This window comes from Mustelus asterias, chromosome 10, assembly GCF_964213995.1.
Source record: "Mustelus asterias chromosome 10, sMusAst1.hap1.1, whole genome shotgun sequence".
Lineage (NCBI taxonomy): Eukaryota > Metazoa > Chordata > Chondrichthyes > Carcharhiniformes > Triakidae > Mustelus > Mustelus asterias.
In genome coordinates this window covers 14,468,177-14,489,417 of record NC_135810.1, presented here as the reverse complement: position 1 = coordinate 14,489,417, position 21,241 = coordinate 14,468,177, and the positions used below count along the sequence as shown (strand labels likewise).

The window sequence follows — 21,241 nt, the reverse complement described above, 5'->3', positions numbered from 1 at the left end:
GACGCGGAGATAATGTGCAGACTCTGCACAGACAGTGACCCAAGCAGGGAATTGAACCCGGGTCCCTGTCGCTGTGAGGCAGCAGTGCTAACCATTGTGCCACTGATTCAATGGAATTTGAATTTGCTTTCTGGAGCCAGGGCGGAATGGATTTGGGTTTAGGCAAAACACTGTGGGTACTGGGATCTAAAACAAAAGCAGATAATGCTGGAAAATCTCAGCAGCTCTGACAGCATCTATGGAGAGAGAATAGAGCCAACTGCCAGAATTCTACTGTCCCACATGCCATGGGAATCGCAGCAGGCTAGGGGGTAAACCATGGAGGGTCCGTTGACCTCGTGTGGAATTATATGGTTGCGGGATAAGCGAGGCGGTAAACTCACTCCCCCTCCCCCCCCCCCCCCCCCCCAACGTTTCGAGTCTGGACAACAAAGGGTCTGACGAAGGGTCTTCCAGTCTTGAAACATTATCCAGAATTTTATTGCCTTGTCTGCCCGAGGCTCGTAAGATCCTACCCAAGGCCAATGAAGAATGCCGTTCTCATAGGATCCTACAGTGCAGAAGGAGGCCATTCAGCCCATCGAGTCTGCACCAATCACAATCCCATCCAGGCCCTTTAGCCATGCATTTAGCCTAGCTAGCCCCCCCTGACACTAAGGGGGCAATTTAGCATAGCCAATCCACCTAACCTGCACATCTTTGGACTGTTCTGCGAGCCTCGCCCGCCTCGATTCCGGGGGTGGCCATGCCAGTAAAACTCCGGCCGTCGGCGCTATTCTGTCTCCACAGATGCTGTCAGGTCTGCTCCGATTTTGCAGCATTTTCTGTTTTTGTTGTGACCCTTGGTCAGGGTTGGACTTGGGGTTGCCTGTGGCACTCTTGATGTGGAGATGCCGGCGTTGGACTGGGGTGGGGCACAGTAAGAAGTCTCACAACACCAGGGTTAATGTCCAACAGGTTTATTTGGAATCACGAGCTTTCGGAGCGGTGCTCCTTCATCAGGTGAGTGAAGAGTTGGGTTTACAAACAGGGCATATATAGACAGAGATGCAATTGCAAGATAATGGTTGGAATGCGAGTCTTTGCAGGTAATCAAGTTTTCACAGGTACAGACAGTGCAAGTGGAGAGAGGGATAATCACAGGTTAAAGAGGTGTGCATTGTCTCAAGCCAGGACAGTTAGTAGGATTTTGCAAGCCCAGGCCAAATGGTGGGAGTTACATGTAGAACATAGAACATTACAGCGCAGTACAGGCCCTTCGGCCCTCGATGTTGCGCCGACCAGTGAAACCAATCTAAAGCCCCTCTAATCTACACTATTCCAATATCATCCATATGCTTATCCAATAACCATTTGAATGCTCTTAATGTAGTGTGACATGAACCCAAGATCCCGGTTGAGGCCGTCCTCATGCATGCGGAACTTGGCTATCAGTTTCTGCTCGGCGATTCTGCGTTGTCGTGTGCCTTGAAGGCCGCCTTGGAGAATACTTACCCGAAGATTGGAGGCTGAACGCCCTTGATGAAGGAGCAGCGCTCTGAAAGCTCGTGATACCAAATAAACCTGTTGGACTTTAACCTGCTGTAGTGAGACTTCTTACTGTGGCACTCTGAGCATTGGCTTCGTAAATTGAGAGTAAAGGAAAAAAAATGAATTTTAAAAAGTTCACAGGTTTCTAAAGGAAAGGTGGGGGGGGGGGATGTGTCAGCCTTCTAACTTGTTGATTTGCTGAAACTAAACGTCACACACACATTCACACACACACACTCAGTCAAATCTCTTCCTCCCACATCTGCTTTTGCAGAAGGCAGCAGCAGCAAGGCACTGAGCTGGGACGTTGCTGCCTTTTTGTTTGAGTGAGATGGCTCTAGCGGACAGTCTGTGCGATCTGCCCAACGGGGAGTCCCCTTTCCCGGCGGTGGTGGAGTTGAATGTGGGGGGCCAGGTCTATGTGACCCGCCACCGCACCTTGGTGGCGGTGCCGGACTCGCTGCTCTGGGACATGTTCAGCCGCAAGTCGCCGCGGGAGCTGCCCAAGGACAGCAAGGGGCGCTTCTTCCTGGACCGGGACGGCTTCTTGTTCCGCTACGTGCTGGACTACATGCGGGACCAGAGGCTGGTGCTGCCCGACTACTTCCCGGAGAGGAGCCGCCTCCAGCGGGAAGCCGAGTACTTCCAACTGCAGGAGCTGGTGCGCCAGCTCAGCGCCGCCAACCAGCAGCGCAACTCGCTGGGCGAGGAGGGCTGGGGGTCCGGGGAGGCGGAGGAAGGGTCCCGGGGAGGGGGCAGCGGCAAGCCCCGTCTGCCCCTTCTCACCACCTCCACCACCGTCCCCGTGCCCCCCAGCCCCTCTTCCTCCGACACCACCCTGGCTCGCAGGTCTGGGTACATTACCGTGGGATACAGAGGGTCATACACCATCGGCAGGGACTGCCAGGCGGACGCCAAGTTCAGGAGGGTGGCCAGGATCACCGTGTGCGGCAAGACCTCGCTGGCCAAGGAGGTGTTCGGGGAGACCCTGAACGAGAGCCGGGACCCCGACCGACCCCCCGAGAGGTACACGTCCCGTTACTATCTCAAGTTCAATTTCCTGGAGCAGGCGTTTGACTTGTTGGCGGAGGCTGGCTTCCACATGTTGGCATGTAGCTCCACCGGGACTTGCGCTTACGCCAGCGACCAGGGGGAGGACAAGATCTGGACCAGCTACACCGAGTACGTCTTCTGCAGAGGATGATCCCACAAGAGGGAGATGCCCCCCCCCACCCCCCTCCACCAACCCACCACCACCACCTTTTGTATGAATTAAAAGCCAACCTCTTTCTCCAATGCCATGTTGCCTATCCTGTTCACTGAACTGGGAGGAATATTTGACTCAGAATGGATCCTTTCTTAACCCTTTCTCTTTGTGTGAGGACTATGTAGCGAGGCCACTCGGGCAGAAAGAGGGATGGTCTGGACTTTTTTTGTTTTGAAGCAGGTATGCCAATAGCCACCATGGAAATGTAGCCAGGTAACCCGCTGAAGGTTGCTGCTGGACACTTCAAACTTGTAGTGATTCTGGCCAGAGCCAATCGATAGCACAGAGCAATGACACTTAAGTAATATTATTCCACTAGTGTGGAGATGCACAACATGATTAAATGTCTGTTATTCAGCAGTCTCGCTCGTTGAATTTATTGCGGCGTGTGTGTGGGGGGGTGGTTCTGGTCATTAACCTCTCCACTAAGTCACTAGGGATGGGCCAGTGCACCAATGTTGCCCCTTTTGGGGCATCCGGTGAAAGGGGAAAATCTCCAGACACCCAGAATGGATGTGGCAAATATCATAGATATTCTGTTCAAAATTTGCTATAAAATGTGACAACGTAAATTATAAAAAAGACTGAAGGAAGATTTCCACTCTAAATTATGTGTGGCCGAATTCTAAACACACCCAAGAAAGTCATCTTCCTCCCTTGCGTTCTGGACTGGTTATTAGGCTTGCAGTCAGTCTCACCATTTTACTAACCTGAACTCGCTTTCACCTCTCTCAAGTTTTGCCTGCCATTTTGAAAATAACAGTAGCAAAGATTCAACTTAGACATTATAGACTTTGATATGATGTTAGTCATTTAGAATCCCCTCTCTGCCTAAGTTTCCAGATTCTGTTTTTGCCGGAAATTACTTTTCACTGCAAAACTGAAGTCATTTTGTGCAGAAGTGCAAAAGGTTTCCATGGACAAAGCAGGAACTTTCTCTTCCTCATTTAGTGTTTGCTATAGATGAAGTAAGCTGCCCTGATGAATGAGATTGTACTGTCAAGCGTGGGTTCTATTGCAGTCAGCTAATGAAGTCACCCTCTTTAACATTTCACTGTCTAAAGTTCCAATGTTGCAGCAGTTTGTTGTTTGGGACTGAGAGTGTGATGGGCAGCACGGAGGCACAGTGGTTAGCACTGCTGCCTCACTTCAGTGCCAGGACGAGATTCACAGAATTGTAGGATCCCAACAGTGCAGAAGGAGGCCATTCGGTCCATTGAACCTGCACTGACAACAATCCCACCCAAGCCCTATCCTCCTAACCCCACATAATCGTAACCTCAATTCTGGCCTTGGGTCACTGTGTGGCATTTGCACGTTCTCCCCGTGTCTGCATGGGTTTCCTCCGGATGCTCCAGTTTCCTCCCACAGTCACAAAGATGTGTAGGTTAGGTGGATTGGCCATGTTAAATTGCCCCTTATTGTTCAAAGATGTGCAGGTTACGTGGATTGGCCATGTAAAATTGCCCCTTAATGTCCTAAGTTGTGTGGGTAAAGTGGATTAGGGGTTACAGGGATCAGGCAGGTGATGGGGGTGGGAGTGTGTGAGCCTGGGTAAGAGTTGGTACAGATTTGATGGGCCGAATGGCCTCCTTCTGCACTGTAGGGATTTCTATGACCTGCTGTTTTATTTCTTTGTAAAATTCAGCGAAGTATTCTGTTGTGTATCAAACTTAAGATTGCAAAAAAAAAGTTACTGTCCAATCCTTAAAAGGTAAAATAAAACACAGGCTGGCAATAAGTGGAATGAGAAGTTAAATAGAATAAGTGGATGACAGCAGATGGTTAGGGACCAGAAGTTTATACTGAAAAGATAGGGAGACCAAGAGGAAAATACATTGGAAGGATTTCAGAAATCATGAGGGGAATTCTGAACTTTGGTGGCATTGAAGTTACTTAGAAATCAGAACACATCATTTTAAATAAACATTGGTTCTGGATCACTAACAAGACTTTTTTTTTCTGGCTAGTTTCCCCTGCCAATTTTCTTCCAACTGTCCTCTAACTGATTGTGTTAACGCCTTGCTGGGTTATGATTCAGAAGCTCGACCCAAGTGACTGTTGCAAAACAGCGAACATTGGCTGTGAGTGTTAAAGAAAGCCAACCACAGGGTGGGGGTGTCACAGTCAAGTTAAGAGTGACCAACTCAGAAGTGACCAAATTTAAAATGTTGCTGGTTTTGTGACTCAGTTACCTGCTGGATAATCTCAAAAAATGCAATCACAATGAATAAATCTCATTGCAAAGTTAGATCAATCTCTTTAGACCAATTTCCTGCATTTAGTAACTAAAACGGCAGGTCTGACAGCATCTTGGAGAGAGAATAGAGCCAATGTTTCGAGTCTGGATGACCCTACGTTAGAGCTCTCAGCATTTTGTGACTGACCATTAAAACTCTTAAGTTGTCCCTTTGAGCTTGCAAGTCACTCAAACTTGTGAGCTTGACGCCTAATTTTGCAGTGAATCTCAGAATTAGTTTATTTGGCCAGTGGATTATTATTAGTTCATTTATTTTTCCCAGTTACTATCTTTTTTATTTATTGGTGTCACAAGTGGGCTTACATTAACGCTGCAATGAAGTTACTGTGAAAATTCCCTAGTCGCAACACTCTGGCGCCTGTTTGGGTACACCAAATTTTAGCATGGCCAACACACCCAACCAGCATGTCTTTCGGACTGTGGGAGGAAACCGGAGCACCCGGAGGAAACCCACATAGACACGGGGGAGAACGTGCAGACTCCGCACAGACAGTGACCCAAGCCGGGAATTGAACCCGGGTCCCTGGTGCTGCGAGGCAGCAGTGCCAACCACTGTGCCATCGTGCCACCCTGTAAATGTTACGCAACAACTCAAAGAATATTTTGAATCTGGACAGCCAGCTCTGTCGAAGGATCATCCAGACTCGAAACATTGACTCTATTCTCACTCCACAGATGCTGTCAGACCTGCTAAAATTTTCCAGCATTTTCTGTTTTTGTTTCCGATTCCAGCATCTGCAGTGTTTTGCTTTTAACACAAAGAATACAGTGAACTCAGAGGTCCTCTTCAATTTTGCAGCCAAAATACATTTGGCTTCCATTAAAGAATGGTGTCAGTAATGTATTAAAATTGACCTTACAATGGCTGTGAATTTTTGAAGTAGGTTTCCTTCAGGTCGATCATTTTTAACTGCTAATCCATAACATTTAAAATAAATTTGAATATTCTCAGGCAAGAAGGGAAATCAAATGTCTTATTAAAAAGGGATTATCAAGCTTGATGCTTTGGTAGAGTTGTACAATGTAGATTCATTCACCCAACCTCATTTCTCACACACAGTTCCCTGTTTTAGCTGGGTTGCGTGGGAAGACATCAAGTAGAGGTCCACAGGGAAGGATGACCGAAGAGCTATACTCAGGCACCACCCAAACATTTGCTGCCAGAATGGCATCGACAGAGCTTTAGGGTTTGGCCAATTGCTCTTGACAAAGTCATTGTGCAGGGAAAACAGGCCCAAGTGGAAGGGTGGAAATTAAGAAAGGTCACGTGAAAAAGAAAAGTTTCACAATCTGCACACAGATGTTTCAGAAAAAAAATAAATGCCACAATGGAAAAATGTCCCCAGCTTTATACTGGGTACAGTTTTGAATAGTTTAAAAATAAAACTCAGGTGGAAAAAAGTACTGTGACAACACATCTTTTAAATCTTATCCAAAATAATTTAAATGAAAGCATTTTAGCAGACTTATATTTCCACCGCCATCATTGATTCCTTGTGCATGGTAAATTGTGGATCGTAGAATAGGAATACAGTGGTACTGTACCTTTAAGACAGTAACTGTCTTGTTTCATTCCCACAGATGCTATGTAAGTGGAGAGGACGATATTTTCATTTGCAAAGCAGACAGCAAGAGTATCAGGCTGGGCAGCTTATGTGTTCAGCTGTTAAATGCTTATTTGCAGATACATTTGTTTTTCTTTAATATATGTTAAACAATGTGATAAAATATATATCGATTACCAGCGCTCGGTCCTGCATTAATGAAAGAGTGTGGGAAAGCAGTACCAGGTTGATTTTAATCCTGGCTGTGATTGTGAACCACATGGAACAGAATGGGTAGGCAGAAATCTAGATGTAATTGAGAGCTCTGTCTTAACACGAGAGACCGTAGTCTGTGTTAATAAGGGAAATTGATAATGGTTGGTCAAACAATTGTTCTTAATTCATTTGGGTGATGTGACGAAATCTGAGCTCCGAAATGGCTCATTGATGTTTAGAGGAATGGAGATACTGAAAGCCAGACATAATGTTTGTAAAATGACAATGCACAATGTATCTTCTGGATCATTACGACTTAATAATTAAACCATGTTACTTAAATTAAACACCTCCACCGTCACTTCTCTTTCAGTTTAACTTTATCGAGTGACATGTTAGCCAAGTTGCAAAGTACTAAACAGAAGTTTAGCTGTGGGAAATCTAACGTTCCTTACAGGACTGATTCACAGCTTGACAGATATGCTTTCAAACTTTCCCAGTCAAATGAATCCTTTCATCGGATGCCAAGTCCTCCATGATGCCTAAGCTTAGGGTCTCTTGTTTTCCATGTTAAAAAAAAGGTATGTGTACTGCAATAAAGGAGCTCTATTCTGTTTGGAGAATTTAAAATTAAGTCAAGAGACACAAAAGATGGTCTCGACATTCATCACAAAATGTGAAATTCTCTATGGCCTCTGAGTTTTTTCTGACATTAATGTGCTATTAATAAGATGAACAAGTATGTGTATCTCTTGAAGATGATAGTTGCACAAAACCATCTAACTGGAGAGTGAAGATTAGCCAAGAAGAGTACACAAAGATAAGGATCAGAGAACACAAAATGTATGAAAAGTTAAAACTGATATTTTATAAGATTTTTATTCAAGAGGTGATTCATCAATAATCTGGCAAGATAAAACTCAGGAAGGATGGTTGTTCGCTCCATCAGTTTGCAGAGGCGACGAAAGTTAAAGTGATCTTCTCATTCTTGATCATATCGGAAGAGATAAGCTATGACCTTTTTTTGAAATAGATAATGGTGCCATTGAAGTGCACATTCCCCAGCTGCTTTTTTGAACACTTTTAAGACAATGGGAAGTTATAATGAAAAGTGTCTACACAAAGGTGCCTGGCTATCCACTTGCTGGTGTTAGAAGACTGATTCTGTCACATTCGATGCAAATAAACATTACATTGTGAAAAGCTCACTTTATTGTTGCATCTGACTGATTGGTCCAAATACTCCTGCAACTTCTGCTTATCTTCTTTATCAAAAAGTATGAAAATGCCCCTGTAAGATAAAGACATGTAAGGTGTTATAACTGACAGGAAGTATACTTGAGCTATGTGTCATAAACAACAATTACTCGTCCTTAAGAAATCTGTGATGGTGAATTACAATACTGACCTATAATTTTTAAATTAAAAATGCATTGGCTGCCTTGAACCTAATTAGCCAAAAGGTTGTCTTACTGACCCTTTCTAACTCCTAATAACTTACTGTACTAACTCTTTTACCTTAATTCCTATGCGCCGCATTCTGCCTCCAGTTTGCCATCTCTCCCAACTCTCCAATACGTTGCCTCTCTCACCTCTCTGCCTCTCCCAACTCTCTACCAAATCTCCAACTCACCACATCTCGCAACTCTTCATGTCTCCAAATGCTCCAGAGCTGCGACTCACTGTCACTCCCAACTTTCCACCTCTCCAACGCGCCACCTCTCCCGACTCTCCCACCTCTCTAACTCGTGGCTCTCCAGACTCCCTCACCTGCCGTCTCTCCTGACCCTCCTCCTTGCCACCTCTCCAGCTCGCAGCTTCCCTCCCCAACCACCTGCTCACCACACGGGTGGCTTGATGAATTGGGAGGGTTGATGAGTCCGGATGGGTGGCGAGTTGGAAGGGAAGCGACAAATCAGGAGAGAAGTGGTGAGTTTGGACAGGTAGCCAGTTGGGAGTGCCGGGGATAGAAGCAAGTGTGCGGCAGTTTGTTTTTAAAAAGAAAGACTGAGCATGCTCAGTAACTGCAATAAAACAAAAGTGACAACAGCATGATTGGGGAATATCCTGAATTTAACTGTGATAAAATGAAAATGTGCTATTAGAATGTCCGTTAAATAGGGGACATCTGTATATTGAAAATATTCTTTATCACATTTACTTATCCTTCAAGAATTCTTTGGTTTTTCAGCTTAGCTGCACCTTTTCCTTTGATGCTTTTTTCTGTTGGTGATTACAAATTTGTAGACATACAAAAAGTATAACAGAAGTTAAATTGCATTGCCTAAAACTTCCGCAGCTATTTTGGCAGATGTCTTAAGTTTCAGTTCTGTAACAGCAAAGGAAGCATTGCATAATTTTGATGGAGTTTGTCAACAGTAAGGCAAGTGTTACTGAATGATTTAAGATTATATACCATTAACCAGTCAGCATCTGTGATCATTCCAAATAACCCAACTGCAAGAACATCAGCCAGGAATATGATTAATTCAGTACTTTCAGATTAAATAGATTTTAATGCCTTTTTGTGAATTTGAACAACTACCAATTCTCAATGACATCAGGTCATGATGATTCACCCAGGGGCCTTGATAGTAGGAAGGGCTGATTAAAATGTCCCGTGCTCATGTTGCATTCATACATTTCATACAGATACCTTACTACTTAACTAGTGAAACTAGGGAATGTTAGATTCACCCAGCTGTGGTGTCCTCTTTTTAGGCCCAGCTGTGGTGTGCACAAGAGAAAGCAAAATGTTGGCATTTCCAATTTCTAAAGCCAAATTTAATGGGGCAACAGAGATAATAGTTGATGTCGCTTCTTGACATTTTGCCTCAGACCAAGCGGAGGATCATGGAAGCAGATAGAAATATAGAAAATAGGAACAGGAGCAGGCCATTCGGCCCTCCAAGTCTGCTCCACCATTCATTATGATCATGGCTGATCACCCAACTCAATAGCCTGATCCCTCTTCCACTTCAATTCCCTTCGCCCCAAGAGCTATATCTAACTCCTTCTTGAAAACATACAATGTTGTGGCCTCAACTGCTTCCTGTGGTAGTAAATTCCACAGGCTTACCATTCTCTGGGTGAAGAAATTTCTCCTCATCTCAGTCCTAAAAGGTTTACCTCTATCCCTAGTTCCCTAGACCGTGATCCCTAGTTCTGGATATCCCCACCATTGGGAACATCCTTCCTGCATCTGCCGTGTTAGAAATTTATAGGTTTCTGTGAGATCCCCCATCATTCTTCTAACCTGCAGCGAATATAATCCTAACTGACTCAATCTCTCCTCATATGTCAGTCCCACTATCCCAGGAATCAGTCTGGTAAACCCTCTTTGTTTTATAGCAAGAATATCCTTCGTCAGAAAAGGAGACCAAAACTGAACACAATATTCCAGGTGCATCCTCACAATTGCCCTATATAATTGAAGCAAGATATCCCTCCTCCTATGCCTGAATTCTTTTGTGAGGAAGACCAGCATACCATTTGCCTTCTTTACCGCCTGCTGTACCTGCATGCTTACCTTCAGTGACTGGTGTACAAGGACACCCAGGTCCCGCTGCACTTTCCCCTCTCTTAGTTTATAGCCATTCAGATGATAATTATTTTCCTGTTTTTGCTACCAAAGTGGATCAAGGCCAAGATCAGGTGTAATGCATGTACTTGTCAGTTTGGATTTAGTATAGTTGGGACCATGAATTGGATTCAACGTGCATTGGCTTTGTAACTCTGAGGAAGGAATACACTTTTAAAAAAATAGATGGTCATTGGAATACAATTCCTTTTTGGTGTCACAAGTTAGTCAATGACAAAGCAAGCAAAGAGGATTACTGAACAGAGCCTGTCTGTTATTCCCTTCTGATATTCGGTAGCATTGTCCTGGGACAATGCCATGTCACCTTTCTGCTTCTAGGCCCACACTATGCCCTGGTCTCACTTGTATAAAAGTATTGGGATGTAATAAGCTAATTCTCATTCACTATGTTCAAGGAGTTGATGTCACAGCTTGAAGTACTTTTATAGAAGAATTATAGAATCATTGCAGTGCAGAAGGGGGCCATTTGGTCCATCGAGCCTGCACCGACAACAATCCTACCCAGGCCCTATCCCCATAACCCCATGTATTTACCCTGCTAATCCCCTGATACTAAAGGGCAATTTATCATGGCCAATCAACCTAAACGGCACATATTGGGGTGTGGGAGGAAACCCACGCAGACACGGGGAGAATGTGCAAGCCCGACACAGACAGTCACCCAAGGCTGCAATTGAACCCGGGTCCCTGGCCACTGTGTCACCGTGCCGATGTATATGCAGGATAGATCTGAAGGGCTTGTTCCTACCATCTAAAAGTGTCCTAAAAGTGTCCTTTGCCTTCTGCGTTGAGTCAACGCTGGAGACTAACATCCATACTCCAGCAACATTTGCCTCAACCTGGATAATCATTCAGAAGTGGCATTTCAGAGCAGGTCTCATGTTACAAGGGGGAGTTGGGCGGAGGGGGGGTGGGGGAGTGAAATATCTCAAGGGAAACATTGAACTATAATCAAGGACAGGCCAGTGCCAGGGAAGAACACATTTGAAATTTTTCCAACCAACTCAGGCATCCGAACAAAGATTTTAAAAAATGTAAGCTATTTTTAGGTCAATGGTTCATGTTTTGTTTTGAAACTTGGTCAGCGAAGGGACTCCGTAATGTGAGGCTCCTAGCTGGGTGCATTTTTATTCCATTTTAATGGACAGTGAGTGTTGAAGGGGACAGTTAATCAGGAGACTTTGTTCCTTTCCAAAAGAACACTTCAAAGAGAATAATTAACCCAATAAAGACTTTGCTTATTTTATTACTCAATAGCATCTGATTAATTCATTTCTGCTTCATTGAATGCACGTGCAAATATTTTAGTCGTTCTTTCTTGCAAAAATTAATTTCTTCCACTCCTGAATAAACTTGCAATGCAGTAATGAAACTGTGTATTAATTCCGGAGCGGTGCAAGGACAAGGTCAATCTTCTAGATTGTGGGGGAGAGTGATGTGAGGCCAGTTCCACAAAACTATCATGAAACGATTCAGAAAGAAAACAGTTGTACAAAGTACTGATAACAAGACAAAATAATCACATTTTTCATGTTCATCTGGAATCAAACTGTCACACAGCAGGTTATGACCCTGCTAACATTTTTAAGCTCATTTTTACGGGATGTGGGCATTGCTCATCCCTAATTGCCCTTCAGCAGATGGTGAACTGCCTGCTTGAACCACTGCAGTCCATGTGGTGTAGGTACACCCACAGTGCTGTTAGCGGGGGGGAGGGGGGGGCGGTTCCGGGATTGGGACCCAGCGACAGTGAAGGAATGCCGATACAGTTCCAAGTCAGGATTGTGAGTGATTTGGAGGGGAATCTCCAGGTGGTGGTGTTCTCATGTGTCTATTACTCTTATCCTTCTTGATGGTAGTGGTTGTGGGTTTGGAAGATGCTGCCTCGGGGACCTTAGTGAATTCCTGCATCTTGAAAATGATGCACATGGCTGACACCGTGCATCGGTGCGGAGGGATTGAATGTTTGTGGAAGGGGTAACAATCAAGTGGGTTGCTTTGTCCTGGATGCTGTTGAGCTTTCTGAGTGTTGTTGAAGCTGCACCCATCCAGGTTTTTCATTACAACTCTGACTTGTGCCTTAGACAGGCTTTGGGAGTTGGGGGTGAGTTACTGAACACAGTTTCCTGACTTTTGACCTGCTCTGGTAGCTACGGTATTTATATGGCTAGTCCAGTTCAGTTTCTGGTCAATGGTAACCCCCAGGATGTTGCTAGTGGGGGATTCAGTGATGGTAATGACATTGAGTGTCAAAGGGTGATGGTTAGATTCTCTCTTGTTGGAGATGGCACTTAAGTGGCATGAATGTTACTTGCCACTTGTCAGCCTAAGCCTGGAAATTGTCCAGGTCTTGCTGTATTTGGGCATGAACTGCTTCAGAAGCTGAACAGTCGTCAATGAACATTGTGCAGTCACCAGCGAATATCCTCATCTCTGACATCCCCACTTCTGGCAAAGATTCTTGAATGAATGCATTGTGAAGCTTTACAAAGTAAGACAGTAATTGAATAAACGTGGTGATTTAGGGTGGTGCAGGACAAGGCCACAGAAGGCTTTGAAAACAACAGTAAGGGTTCAAAAGATGCCTGAAAAGAGACAGGCTACTGAAGATTTTCATCTTGCACTCATCAGGACAAATGCAAGAATGCCAAATTTCAAACGATTTATTGAAGTTTATTTATTGACTTATTAGCGTCACAAGTAGGCTTATATTAACACTGCAATGAAGACACTGTGAAAATCCCCTAGTCACCACACTCCGGCGCCTGTTCGGGCACACTGAGGCAGAATTTAGCATGGCCAATGCACCTAACCAGCATGTCATTTGGACTGTGTGAGGAAACCAGAGCACCCGGAGGAAACCCACACAGACACGGGGAGAATGTGCAGACTACGCACATACACTGACCCAAGCCAGGAATTGAACCCAGGTCCCTGACGCTGTGAGGCGGCAGTGCTAACCACTGTGCCCCCCTCAACATCTTATCCAACAGGAGAAAAGGGTGCTGACTGGTTGGCAAGTGGACTCTGACTGGCCGAGGCGTTGTCATGGAGAAAGCAATGAGGAACTAGGGAAAAGGGAGTTTTAAAAGTGAGGTAATTTGGACCAGGACTCAGGGCAAGTTAGCAACCGTAGGGAGGCATGGTAAACAAGACTTGGTGCAAGTTAAGACACAAGCAGCACAAGTTTCTGCAGGGTAAAAGATGGGAAGCCGATCTGGACAGCATTGAAATAATCAAGTCCAGAGATAACAAAGGCATGGATGAGGCCTACATGTTTGTGATGGCTGCCTACATATGTTGGCAATTAATTTTACCAGACCTCACTGTTCCTTATGATTTATGAGCTACCTGATACTTAGGAATGTTACCGGTAACAATTTAATAAAGTCCTTTGACTCCATAAACGGCAGTCAAAGCAAAAAAAGCCTGAAAAAAATGCTACTTGTCAATTCGTTGGGTTTTCTGGGGTTTTAAGACTCACTAGATTGCCACAACTGGGCTGGCCAAGTTACTGGTGCCCAAACTCCTTCTGTGCCATGAAACTGGCAGCCACTAGGTGGTGCTGGACTTGATTCATCCTCCTTTGCCTCCCCTTCTTGTTCCATCCATTCCTCTGGTGGAATATCTTCCATAAAAATCCCTGAGATGAAAGTTACGGAGAACTCTGGATGCAAAATTGGCAGTACAGCAAACTGAAAGAAAAAACTGCTCGCAATGAGTTAATAGCCCAGACTTTGTGGGCAGCGTTGACCTTGAAGAGGATCTAGCAATCTCTGTGGGGTGGTTTGTAATGGTGGTTTAAATTTGGACCAAGTCAAGGAGATCTCCTGGCATCCAGCAGCAGTGATGTCAGTAAGCGTGGTAAGCAGCCAATCAGATTCAAGTATTCTCACAAACAACAAACCAGGAAGCTAAAAGCACCTCATCTTTCACTTATAACTTAAATTTCTAACTGGCAAAATAAATTATTATAATTGGCTTTCTCTGGAAGCTATAATACCAACATATATAATGTTTAACATCTTTCATTATTATTTTAAGTGATGTTTTATGATAATGGAGGCATTTGACAATCCACAAATGTGAAATCAGCTTTTCAGTGCCAGAGAAAGTGTTTAGAAGTAATTTTGAAATTAATACACTGTAAAAATCCAGGGCACCACCCACCCCTCCCCCCCGCCCACCACCTCTCCCTCCTCCTCCCCAACTGCGCCGTACCAGCAGAAGGATCTTCCAGTCCCGCCGATGTCTATGTTGTTTTGCATGTCCCGTACACTCAGCTGCTTGCCCATGCAGTGCAGTGGAGAGGAGGGGGGTTGTCATCGGTGGGACTGGAAGATCCTGCCGGTGGTGGGAAGGGCTGGAAAATTTCAGCCCCAGTGACACCTTATTAAGTCTGATATAACATTTTCAAGGGATCGTTTTAACATCGCGAAACAGTGCGAGAACGGACATCCCCATCAATTGGTAGATTTCTCACTAATTTCAGCCAAGCGTGGGGAAACCTCAACAGCGCACCCTGTGGAGAAATATAGAACTACCGACAGCAACTTCTGCCTTTCAACATCATTCTGTAATTCCTCAGGTTAGTTTCAATGATGGTGAACATTATCAGTTTCACTGACATTACCACCTCAGAACCCAGTCGATATTTTGCATCGATTTGGAAATGTGATGAGTGAACGGGTCAGGAGGCTCAGTAACTGTTGTTAGACGCAGACTTTGATTTGCCAATATCATTTCACGGATTCAACATTTGAGTTTGGCTGGGTTACAGATTAATAAAACAAATAAAACTGGAATGAAAAAACATTTACAGCAACCTTGTCTTTGAACATTCAGCCCGTCATTAATCTTATAAAGACCCAGCTAGCCGGGTCCATTCATGTAAGTTTCAACATTATTGATTTGTGGAAAGTTTATTCAGTAATTGTAACATAAAAATGAATCAACCCTGCTGGGAGTCTTTCATTACGTTGCTGGCACAAATGACTCCTTTCCTCATTGTCTTATAGCTTTGGCATAACAAAGTAAATCAAAAGAAAATAGATTGAATAACAGCGAATTTTAAAAAATTCTGTAAGTCACCGAAAACTTTGATTTGCTCATTTTTAAGCCAGGACAAATTTAAAGCCATGAATTGCCGATTGTTGAAGTCATAACCAGTGAACAAAGAACAAGGAAAATTACAGGACAGGAACAGGCCTTTCGGCCCTCCAAGCCTGCACCGACCATGCTGCCCGTCTGAACTAAAACCCCCTACTTTTCCAGGGACCATATCTCTCTATTCCTATTCTATTCACGTATTTGTCAAGACGCTCCTTAAAAGTCACTATCATACCCACTTCTACTACCTCCCCCGGAAGCGAGTTCCAGGCACCTATCACCTATTTGTGTAAAAAACATGCTTCGTACATCCCCTTTAAACCTTGCCCCTCGCACCTTAAACCTATGCCCCCTAGTAATTGACTCTTCCACCCTGGGAAAAAGCTTCTGACTGTCCACCACTTTAACCTAAGTTATTCTATGGAATTTTCCCGTCCCACCTGCTGCGCGAAGCATAGCGGGCGAGACACGGACAGTGCAAAGGTCCGTTGATTGTGGATGGGATTTTCTCCCCGTGTCTGCATGGGTTTCCTCTGGATGCTCCGGTTTCCTCCCACAGTCCAAAAGATGCACTGGTCAGGTGCATTGGCCACGCTAAATTCTTCCTCAGTGTACCCGAACAAGCGCCGGAGTGTGACGACTGGGGGATTTTCACAGTAACCTCGTTGCAGTGGTAATGTAAGCCTACTTGTGACACTAATAAATGAATTTAAAGTTATCCTTTTTTAGGCATGGGTGTATTGTTGATGAAGGGCAGAATTTATTGCTGATCCTTGGATGCTAGAACAAAGAACAAAGAAAATAACAGCACAGGGACAAGCCCTTTGGCCCTCCAAGCCTGCTAATGTGACGCTGAGGACATTTTGTTTTGCATTTGCCCATGTGCAGAGTTTCTGCTGATTTCCATCCGTATAGCTTTTTTCCTACTGATGTAACTGAAGTGATACGCACTTAAAGCAAGGGCAAGCGAAATGAGGTGCGTGCTGATTGCTCACAACATTGACTGTGAGAGCTGTGCGCTCCCTCTGTGTCCAAAGTGTAAATATTTCTTTTGTTTTTACCATTTGAAATTGATGACAGCTCTATTAAATATATATCATAGAATCATAGAAACCCTACAGTGCAGAAAGAGGCCATTCGGCCCATCGAGTCTGCACCGACCACAATCCCACCCAGGCCCTACCCCCACATATTTTACCCGCTAATCCCTCTAACCTACGCATCCCAGGACTCTAAGGGGCAATTTTTTTAACCTGGCCAATCAACCTAACCCGCACATCTTTGGACTGTGGGAGGAAACCGGAGCACCCGGAGGAAACCCACGCAGACACGAGGAGAATGTGCAAACTCCACACAGACAATGACCCAAGCCGGGAATTGAACCCAGGACCCTGGAGCTGTGAAGCAGCAGTGCTAACCACTGTGCTACCGTGCCGCCCTGATATCATATAACTTGTTATGAAATATTCAATGCGCAAATGTATTTAATTTTATTCATGGGGTGATGGTTAGTGAAAACAAGCCTGATTTCAAACTTACGGCCCACTCAGATGAAGGAGCGCCACTCATACTCCCCACTCACTAGCCTAGGTTGCCCATCACTGATTTGGAGAGTGACATGGGTAAAATGGATGATATGGGAAGGAGTGAGGGAGAAAAGAAAATGAGGGGACCTGAGAAATGAAATTTGCTGACATAGAGAACTTTAAAATAAAGAATAAAAAAATACTGTCCCTGTCCTTTGGCAGTTCTTTTCCAGAAACACGAGCAGAAAGAAAGAGGAAAGAAAATAATTAAACGAAAACATGAAGATTAAACAAAGAAAATGAACGCCAAAAGTAAACGTAAGACCTAAGCTCACCCCTATGAAAGACTACATTCATAGAACTTATCCACATGTATCTATAATTAATTGTGCAAACACATCATGCTACCTTGTTTAAACTGTTTTAAATCCGACGCTAATACTCATCTGGAATAAATGATCCCAATCACTGCACGATTATATGTTTTTCTTATAGATGCCTAAAAATACCATCTATTTTTAATCTAGATAATCTTTTCCACCGCAAATGTTTTGGAAGCACATTTCGTAATGGAAGGAATACTCTCTCACATTAAAGCTTGTTTTGGGTGAGGAGGGATCTCAATGGGATAAACTTTGCAAAGTTTGGAGTCACAGAATGATACACTTGCTTTAAGCAGGGACCTCGTACACACGGAAGTAAAGCACACAAAGACATTGCAAAGAGATGGGAGTGCAAAACAAGTGCTGGGGCATTGAGTATAGTGGGAAACCCATCACACTGAGTGCTATATGAGTGAAGAAGCCAGAACCTTCCTTACCTGAAATAGGTACAGAAATTGGGGTGACACGGTGGCACGGTGGTTAGCACTGCTGCCTCACAGCACCAGGGACCCGGGTTTAATTCCTGGCTTGGGCCACTGTCTGTGTGGAATTTGCATGTTCTCCCCTTGGCTGCGTGGGTTTCCTCCGGGTGCTCCGGTTTCCTCCCACAGTCCAAAGATGTGCCGTTAGGTGTATTGACCATGCTAAATTCTCCCTCAGTGCACTCAGGCGCTGGAGTGTGGTGACTAGGGGATTTTCACAGTGGTTTCATTGCAGTGTTGGTGTACACCTACTTGTGATAAATAAATAAACTTTAAAAGAAGACTTTTAAAAAAAGGTATCAATCTCATTCCATCTCCAGAAAGAGGGCCCGAGGCCTGTTCAAGACTTCATTCAGAAAATTGGGCTGCTTAAAACTGGACTGGCTGCACTCATGAGACCTTGGGGGGTGGGATTTTCTGGCCGCACTCGCCCCGAGGCCGGAAAATCCCACCTCAGGTCAACGGACCTTTGCATGATCCATGTCCCACCCACTACCATTCCCAGGACAGGGGTGGGAAGGGAAAATTCCACCCATCAAAATTCCACCCATGGTCTACATTCAGTCTACACAGCCGTATTTAAAGAGACCACGCAGTATTCTCCCTTTCTGCCCGCTGTGGGAATGGAACATCCAGCAGGAGTCAAAACGTCAGAAATCCGCTGGCATAAAAACAGTTTTCTATTCATCCAATGGTGGGCGAATGCCCATTGGGTGGCTGCTGGTGTGCTTATTACAGTTGGCTACATTCTTCTAAATGAATCAAAAGTGACTTGAGCCTGATGAATGGCGTAGAGGCTTTAAAATGGAGGCATACAACTTGTCACAAATTACCTCGCATTGATCCTGCTCTTGTAGCCATGGTGCTGATATGGCTGGTTAAACCTCTGATTATCCCTTTAGATTATGATAGGACACCAGTGGAATCCCGATAGATTTTCAAAGGTAGGGGAGTCTAAAACTAGAGGGCATAGGTTTAAGGTGAGAGGGGAGAGATACAAAAGTGTCCAAAGGGGCAATTCTTTCACACAGAGGGTAGTGAGTGTCTGGAACAAGCTGCCAGAGGTAGTAGTAGAGGCGGGTACAATTTTGTCTTTTAAAAAGCATTTAGATCGTTACACGGGTACGACGGGTATAGAGGGATATGGGCCAAATGCGGGCAATTGGGATTAGCTTAGGGGTTTTTAAAAAAAAGGGCAGCATGGACAAATTGGGCCAAAGGGCCTGTTTCCATGCTGTAAACCTCTATGACTCTATGACTCTATGTCTTCACAAGCACTGTGGATTAGCCTCTCCTATCAGTACTATTGTAAAGAGATGGGCCCTTAACTGAGGAAGTTGAAGGTAGGTAGGTTACTCCCTTATATTGGTTCCATTACCTTGCAATGCATGGCTAATCTGGAAACAATGGGCGAGGTTTAACTCCATCCCCCACCTGGTGTGTTTTGTGATAGCAGCAATCAGCTTCTGATTCCACCACTGTCAATGAATTTTCCTGGTGTTAGTACCCTCTATTCCTGGGGATCTGGTGGAGGTGGGACCAGAAGCATTTGATGGCAGGAACAGTTGGAAACCTTTGGACTTTGATCTTCAGGAGTTGGCTAGTTTGCTCACTCATAATGCCATCAAGTTACTAACAATCGCTTTGTAGTACATTACTTTAGCATTCTTCCGGTGCAGTGGGTAACACTTCTAAATCAGAAGTTCGAGTCTCACCCCTGGACTTGATGGCCAAGGAAGGCGCATTCATAACACGGCCAAACTGGGTGAGTATCAATCTGCAAAATCCTTCCACCACGCCAATAACTTGCGGTAAGACTGGGAGGAATTCTGGGTCAGCCATACATAGAACATAGAACATAGAACATTACAGCGCAGAACAGGCCCTTCGGCCCACGATGTTGCACCGACCAGTTAAAAAAAAAAAAAACTGTGACCCTCCAACCTAAACCAATTTCTTTTCGTCCATGAACCTATCTACGGATCTCTTAAACGCCCCCAAACTAGGCGCATTTACAACTGATGCTGGCAGGGCATTCCAATCCCTCACCACCCTCTGGGTAAAGAACCTACCCCTGACATCGGTTCTATAACTACCCCCCCTCAATTTAAAGCCATGCCCCCTCGTGCTGGATTTCTCCATCAGAGGAAAAAGGCTATCACTATCCACCCTATCTAAACCTCTAATCATCTTATATGTTTCAATAAGATCCCCTCTTAGCCGCCGCCTTTCCAGCGAAATACGGTAGAAAGGAAATTAAAACCTTGACCTTCACTGTTATATTTGTAATACTTGTTGCAGGATATAAGAATAGAAAGTGATGGCACATGGGTTTTGCGTGTAACAACAGAACAGGTTATTGGGTAGCTGTTTACTCCACAGTGGCTGGGTGTAGACTGAGTAAAGTCTGCAAAATAGCCAATGACATCATGGACTGACCATGTGACCAAACCCTTAAAGGGACCATGCAACAACAATAACTCTAATAAAGAACAATCACTATTCATATCTCCAGACTATAACCAGTATGTAAAAGTGCATGTTGCCACAGCAACTCGGACTCTTCCTTGGGAGAGAGGGGGGCGGGGGGGCAGTTGGTTGATGTCCTGTGTGGATCAGATTGATGCCAACAGAACAGGGTTCAATCCCCATTCTGGCTGGGAAGGTTTGGGATCTGCCACTGCTGTGGTGAAGATTGCAATGCTGTGGGTCAGAACAGTCTTTAGGAAGAAGAAAGAAGAATACAGAACTTGAGTATCACTGAAAAGAGACATGTTGTTGAAGCTTTTCATCTTGCACTCATCAGAACTGATGCAAGAATACAAATTTCAAAGGGAACACCAATGGATAAAACTCAGAACACAGTATCTATCATTAGATATAACTCCACAATTGGACAGCACTTGCTGAACAATCCCAAATGTTTTAGGAATTACACTAACAATCAAGATTATTAGTTGGGCTTGCAATGTAGTTCAATTATGCTTGCTAGAAGCTTCATATATTCAAAAGCAAGGACCTATCCTCTGCAGGCAAAAGGAACATGTACAGCATTGCACCTTTATTGAATTAAACAAAAGCAAGAGGGACAATGGTGCCCTCTCCACGGCAATGCCTAAGCCAATCAGAGCCAACCTGCCAACCAAATCAGCACCCCTTTCTCATACAGTATAAACTTTTGCTCCTTTTAAAATTTGGCATTCTTGTGTCTGTCCTGATGAGTGCAAGACTAAAAGCTTGAACAGCATGTCTCCTTTTTTAGCAAGTCACTCTTGATGTGCAGAGAATATCTGCTCAGTGTTTCCTCCAGTTGAGGAGAGGGC

General features: G+C 44.5%; 1 protein-coding gene across 1 annotated transcript; it reads left to right on the top strand.

Moving 5' to 3' along the window:
• Nucleotides 1-1,791: 1,791 nt before the first annotated feature.
• Nucleotides 1,792-7,156, top strand: LOC144499533 (BTB/POZ domain-containing protein KCTD12-like). Its single transcript, XM_078221593.1, has one exon. It carries the CDS (start codon nucleotides 1,862-1,864, stop codon nucleotides 2,732-2,734), a length of 873 nt encoding a protein of 290 aa, XP_078077719.1. The 5' UTR covers nucleotides 1,792-1,861; the 3' UTR covers nucleotides 2,735-7,156.
• The last annotated feature ends 14,085 nt before the right edge of the window (nucleotides 7,157-21,241 follow it).

What these genes read in the sequence shown, in the direction of transcription:
- LOC144499533 (XM_078221593.1), top strand. Translation starts at nt 1,862, where the DNA reads ATGGCTCTAGCGGACAGTCTGTGCGATCTGCCCAACGGGGAGTCCCCT.